Source organism: Arabidopsis lyrata (assembly GCF_000004255.2).
Source record: "Arabidopsis lyrata subsp. lyrata unplaced genomic scaffold ARALYscaffold_1, whole genome shotgun sequence".
Lineage (NCBI taxonomy): Eukaryota > Viridiplantae > Streptophyta > Magnoliopsida > Brassicales > Brassicaceae > Arabidopsis > Arabidopsis lyrata.
The window spans coordinates 23366527-23373464 of record NW_003302555.1 but is presented as its reverse complement, the minus strand read 5'-3'; the positions used below and the strand labels follow the sequence as shown (position 1 = coordinate 23373464).

Sequence of the window (6938 nt, the reverse complement as noted above, 5' to 3'; positions counted from 1 at the left end):
CAATTTCTTTGTCGTAAATCAAAAATTTAAGTTCGGTTTAGTAATTTTCTTAAGTGAACATTTAATAATAAATAAATCTCTTTGTAGTATATTTCTGTTACAAACTAATGTTTCACTTTAAATTTTAATTTTTTCTTTAAAATTTTAGAAACACGGTTACATAGATTATTTTTTTACGCTACCATGCATTTAAATTTTACTTCCATACTAAACCTCATTAACATACTCAAAACCTCATTTTTAATTTTCTTTATGTTTTCTTTATATTAAAAGTTGATATATTATTATTACTGATAAATTTTTCATAGTATTATTTCTACTATTTTCCAATTTTATTTATTTTATTTAATTTGTTTGTATTTAATAAAAATTTCTGTTAATTCTAATTGACATCAATATACACAAATATGAATTAAATGACCATTTTAATTAGAATTTAATGTAAAAATATTTTTTTTGACTAATGACATGGCTTTATGTGGACATCTTAAGAGGAGAGAAAACTCTCCCATTATATATATATAGATTTTGGGTTATTCAGTATTGAAGAAATAGCTACCAAACTAAACCATATCTTTTATAAGTTCAGTTCGGAGTTATTCAGATTTCGAATTTTGTCAGTTTAAACCCAAAAAAATCGTTTCGGATTTACCGTTTTGAATAACCATTTGCAGAAGTCGTAAAGTATAAGTCAGAATGTTCGGTACGGTTTCAATATTTGGAGAAGTTTCATTTTTTAACTCTCGAGGAAAACTTAAACAGAATTATTTTGGTTTCTAAATAGTTTTCTGTTGTTTGGCTCAAGTCAAATCGATTTATTAGTTCTCTTTGAAGTTTGAACTCAACACTATCGCCCACCTGTTTAGGCAATGAATGGATCAAAACCAATCCGGTCTAGGCTGCTTAATATGTCGAACCGGTTAAAACTTACCAATAAGATGATATTAACAAACACAAAAAGAAAAAGCAGAGACAACAATTACAAATAGAGTTCGTTCGTTAACTAATTGGACATTAGTTTGGTCAGATCACAATCACATGTATACTTCCATACCTAGAAACTTAGAAGACTGACACAAAGGACAAGAGCTAAGCTTCCTCTCACACTCCTTACACAGACACATATGCTTACATGGCAACAACAACATACACACTTCTCTCACTCCACAAAACCTGCACATCATCATCGGCTTCGTGTTATTGTTGTTGTTGTTGTTGTTGTTTCTGCCATTGAAGCAAGAAGCTGTGTCATCCACTTCGCTGTCTCCACATCCTTCAATGCTATCTCTTGGTCGACCTTGAGCTCGTTCAAGATTGTAGTTGAGTGCAGCAATCATGTTCTCGTTGTACGTTGCACGTTGTTGCCATGCCTCGGCTTCCATTGTTAGCTGTTCCATACGCACCTCAAGTTCCTTGTTCTTTCGGTTTATCATCTCTAGTTCCTCATCTTTCTCACGGAGTTTCTGGATAACTTTTTCCTCCATGAGTGACACGGTTTTATGTTGACCCCTCTGGATCTTGTCGAGGATAGCATGCCGTAACTGATCCCCCTGTCGAAGATACACAGAATCAAGAACACGGAGAACAAAACAAAATCTTTAAGTCTCCTCATACATCCAAGAAGCATCTAAATATACGAACTAAGCAGATACAGAACGAGGAGCTCATCCTCATGCGAATATCGAAAAACAATAAATATAATACGAACATCAACAAATATCAGGTTCTTTACCTGAATCTTAAGAAACCTATCGATATCTGCATCCTGCCTCTTTAACTCACGATCAATATCGTCTCCAACAAGCGACAACAAAGCAGAGCCATCAGAAGAAGCAATACGAGCATTATCAAGAGAAAGTCCCAATCCGGTTGATACAGACCGAGCTTGCCAAAAATCAATAGAAGATATCTGAGAATTGTTCTCCAAAAAATCTTGTTCCTTTATCCTCTCCCGTCTTGGTTCAAGACCAAGACCATAGTTCCACTCTAACTCAGCTCCATTACCACCATCAGAACCATCAATTTGACCAACCGGTCCCGGTGCAAAACCAGCAACATGAACTGATATAAAAATCAAACCTTTAAATTACCAAAACTGATTTCTCAATCAAATTTCAAAACCCTAATTCCATATTCCCAAATCTTAAAGTCCAAGAATCAGATAAAACTTACATGGAGGAATATACGGAGGATGCTGAGATTGATCATGGAGATTCGTAGAGTTATCAAACCCTAATTCCGGCGAAATCTGGCCGTCGATTCCGCAAAAGTCTCTGAAACAGAACAAGTTCGAGAAATTAGGGTTTTGAATCTTGAAAATTTTACAGAAAATTAGGGCTTTTCTATCACAAACAGAGTACAAGACAACAAGAAAAGAGACTGTTACCTGAAATTCTTGGAGTCTTGAAGGTGTGGATCTAAATGGTGAGGAAGAGCCATCGATGAACTTAGAGAGAGAGAGAGGAAACAGAGAAGGAGACGGAGATGGCTTCTGAAATTGGAAACTCTTAAAGATTTGTATTTACGATCGGGTCCCTATATTGTTTTATATCTTTGTTTTTGACCTTATAGTTTGGTTTCTTTTATTATTTGTCCTATACTCTTAAAATCAATGCTTTTACCCAATTTGGGTTCCTATATTATTATCTTTAAATATATATATATATATATATATATATATATATATGTATATATAATTCTGTGATTATTAATTTATGATGTTATTGAGATTATATTTTTATATAAATTTTTTAAAAAATTATTATCTTATTATTTTATTATATATATATATATATATATATATATATATATATATTATATAAGATAATATATAATCTATCGAATATCGTTTACCACTTTGTAATACAATTAGCCATAATTTTTTTGTAAGTTTCCAACTTCATAGTATGCATTAATTTCATTACAATAGTCTAGCTACTAGACTATTAAAATACGATAGTTGAGGTTATTAATTATAAATTGAATCATAAACTTAAATTTATATATATCGTTTGTATAAATGTATTCAATTATAGTTTTTGTGATTTATTGTCAAATGAGTTTTTTGAAATATTAAATTTTCAATTCTATACTACAAAATTATAACATCCAAATCATAATTTTATGTATATTGAATTGTCTAACCTTATATTTTTGTAAAATTTGAACAATTAAACCAAATATCTCTATAAATTGTTATCACTATAAATTAATAAAATATCATGGTCTCAACGTTATTTATTTATAGAAGTTTTACTGTAGCTTAATCGTCTTTCGAATCATGAGTCGATTTTGCTGTAGAACCCATTTTCGTTGTTGTATTTATAATTTGGAATTTCAATTATAATTGGTTAATAATTAATGGAGATTAGATTGATAATCATGTTTTTTGGGTCTATAAGGACATTGCATTGATAATGAATGAAATGTAGTGGTTGAATCGTAGATATTAGGCCTGCAAGTTCTATTATTCGGGTCGGGTCGGGTAGATTTTTTGAGTTTTCTGTTATTTCGGAATCTGTATATTTGTTCGCATATCACCAAAATTAATTTCGGTTCGGTTTGAAAGCCGGTTAATTCGGTAATTCACAATCCTACAGAATTTAATTGAAAAAAAAAGTATTATCAAGGGAAAATCCCAAAAAAAAAACCTCCAAGTTGAAACATTTTCCTAAGTAAAACCTCCAACTTTTTTCGTTCCCATATAAAACCTCCAAATTGAAAATTTTCCCAATTAAAACCTTCAACTTTTTTCGTTCCCAATTAAAACCTCCAACTAATTAATTTTCTCTAAAAAAACATTCAATTCGTCAAACTTGAGCCCTATCAATGGTTGACCAATGATCGCTGGTAATTTCGTTCAGAATAGTTAATAGTCGTTGACGACATCTATTTTTCGTTTATTTAGTTTCCAAAATTTTATTTGAACCCTAAAAATTAGAAAAAATGTATTATAGGGTTCGTAATTAAGATTTTCATCTTTTCTATTGTAACTAACACATGTGAATTTTGAAAACTAAATAAACGGAAAACATGTCGTTAAAAGCCGTTTACCGTTAGTTAATCATTGATCAGGCACAAATTTGACGACTTAAAAGTTTTTTTAGAAAAAATTATTTAGTTGGAGGTTTTATTTGGGAACGAAAAAAGTTGGAGGTTTTAATTGGGAAAAAAATTCAATTTGGAAGTTTTATATGAGAACGAAAAAAGTTTGAGGTTTTAGTTAGAAAAATGTTTTAATTTAGAGGTTTTTTCTGGGATTTTCCTTATTATCAATAATAATTCTTCTTATAATTACATGTTTTAATCATCAAATTTGCCTCGTTATGTTAAACAAGTCGTTCACAAACTACAGCTCGCATAACCGTGAAGAGGATTTGGGAATCGTGGAATATTTGTTGACGACAATTGCTACATCCAATTAGGGGTTTAGTCTGCATATTGAAGCTGAAAACCATTTGCCTAAACCTATGTTCCGTGAGCATGTAGAATAACATCACGAAAATTAGTAAGCTAGCAAACTACAGCTAGAGGTTGACGAGGTAGATAAAAGTGTGGCCATCATTGCTAAGTCCAGACCAACGAACCAGCATTTCTTCCGTGCTAAAAACTGATAAAAAAATTACGGGAAGATATAGCGGATTCTGCGCGGCCGGATCACCAAACGAGAAAACTAACGTTAGTCTTGGATAATTCATTATAAAAAAAATCGATTAATTAGGATATTAGTTTATGACTTTGAAAAAAATCACATTTAATATTTATAGACAAGAATCAACAATATTATAGACTAGCTATGTAAATAGGATTATAGAAACTTTCCTTGTGAATTGACTGGACGAATGCAGGAAAGAATTGGTTATAGGGACTAACCTTTGAAATAAATAAAACCCTAATTTGCTTATAAATTTTAGCAATACATTTTCATATCATATTTTTATTTTATTTTAAACTATTTCACTATCTTCTCTTTCTTTTAGGTTTTTTCTTTTTCCTCTCAATCATGATTCTCTCTTTTCTTCTTTAATTATTAATAATGATTTTTGTTTATGCAAAATATAGATTTATTTACAAGAATATCAATAATCTCAGGCTATTGAACTCATATTTCATATCAACTATTTTTTTTTGCAAAGAATTCATATCAACTACTTCATCATAATTTTGTCCCTTCACATTTTACAAGTTATATTTATATTTCATTTTTAGCAAATCACATAATGAAAGCATAATTTCTTTGTTAGAAATGTAGCAAATTCATCCAACTTAGAGATATAAAAACATCATAAATATTTTTATGTGCTAGATTTAACTATTGAACAATTCTACTATAAAAAAAAATATGAAATAATACAGGTAAGTGAAAATATTATTTTATGTTTGTGTTGGCAGGTGGATCTAGAGAGAATTTGCAATCAGGAAAAAACTCATGTAATTGGTGAGACGTTGTAAATAATTAACTTTGAAGAACTTGTAAAATGAAAATAAATTTTGTTAGTTTTGAAATTCTCAAAGTCGAAAGAGCTTTTGTTCATCTGCAAATATCAAAAAATACAAGTAATAAAAGTTTAAAACATTGATTTTTTGAATAACAAAAGTCATTTAGATATTAGCAAATAAACTTTAGATAAAATCTTGCATATGAATTAAATACATATATGTATAGGGAAGATATTTCTAATCATCTCCAAAAAAAAATATGGGTTTCATTCAAAGAATTGATTTTTTTATCGAAAAATGTACCATTTTTAACCAATAATGTAACGATTATAAGAACAACTAATATAAATTTCCTATTATGTTTGACAAAATGCGTTTGACTATTTTAAAACTAAATTTACCAATTTTCTATGTACTTTATACATTCCTAGCGATTGAGAGTTGTTGATTATGTATTTAATAGTTTAATAAATTTCTGTTTAATTCATCACCTTAATGCAAGTGGAAGTTTAACATAAATAAGCTATTATGTTGAGTTTTACAATGATTTTTATTTGTAAATTCTATTTTAGTTATTAACTTATGTTGTTATAAAATAAATGATATATATTCATTTACAGCGGTTGGCGTTTTGAAATAAATAAAACTTTATTTTACTTATAAACTCTAACAATGCGTTTACATCTCATATTTCTATTTAATTTAAAACATGTTTACTATCTTCTCTTCTCTTCTCAGGTTTTTTTTTCTCTCAATCACGATTCTCTCTTCTTCACTTTAATAATAATCAATGATTTTTTTGTAAAATATGGATTTATTTATAAGAATTCAGACTATTAAACTCATATTCATATTAATTACTTTATCATAATCTTGTCCTTTCACATTTTTCAAATTGAATCAATATTTTAAATAAATAATTAATAGTCAAATATATGTTTATTTTACATGAATAATTTTTATAATTATATTTAATTGTGTAATTTTGTCAACAAATGACCAAATAAAAAGAAAATTTAATTGTTAACATGAATAAATTCATCAACTTAGAGATCAAAAGTATTATGATCATATTTTCCTTTGCTAGATTTCACTACTATCTCTAAGCATTCTCCTATAAAAGAAAAAGAAAATATAGTTAAGTTAAATTATTATTTTATGTTTGTGTTGGCAAGTGGTTATAGAGACAATTTGAATTAAAAAAAAAAACTCATTTAATTAGGAGATATTGCAAATAAAGCTCGAAAAACTTCTAAAAGTAAAAATATAGCTTTCGTTCATCTAGAACTTCTTGAAGTCGAAAGAGTTTTTGTTCATCTGCAAATATCAAACAATACATGTAAAGTAAATTAAAAACATCGATGTTTTGAACTAAAATCATCATTAAGATATTAACAAATAAACTTTAGATAAAATCTTGCATGCAAATTGAATAAATATATGCATAAGGTAAATATTAATCTCAACCCATTTAATTTATATATCATATTAATTACTCC

General features: G+C 28.6%; 1 protein-coding gene across 1 annotated transcript; it reads right to left on the bottom strand.

The window, feature by feature from the left end:
- Positions 1 to 920: 920 nt before the first annotated feature.
- On the bottom strand, positions 921 to 2497 carry LOC9327391 (probable BOI-related E3 ubiquitin-protein ligase 2). The gene is made up of 4 exons (XM_021014599.1): positions 2387 to 2497; positions 2173 to 2273; positions 1733 to 2061; positions 921 to 1550 (listed from the first exon to the last, which is right to left on the bottom strand). Exons 1-4 carry the CDS (start codon positions 2437 to 2439, stop codon positions 1035 to 1037), a joined length of 999 nt encoding a protein of 332 aa, XP_020870258.1. The 5' UTR covers positions 2440 to 2497; the 3' UTR covers positions 921 to 1034.
- Between the last annotated feature and the right edge of the window lie 4441 nt (positions 2498 to 6938).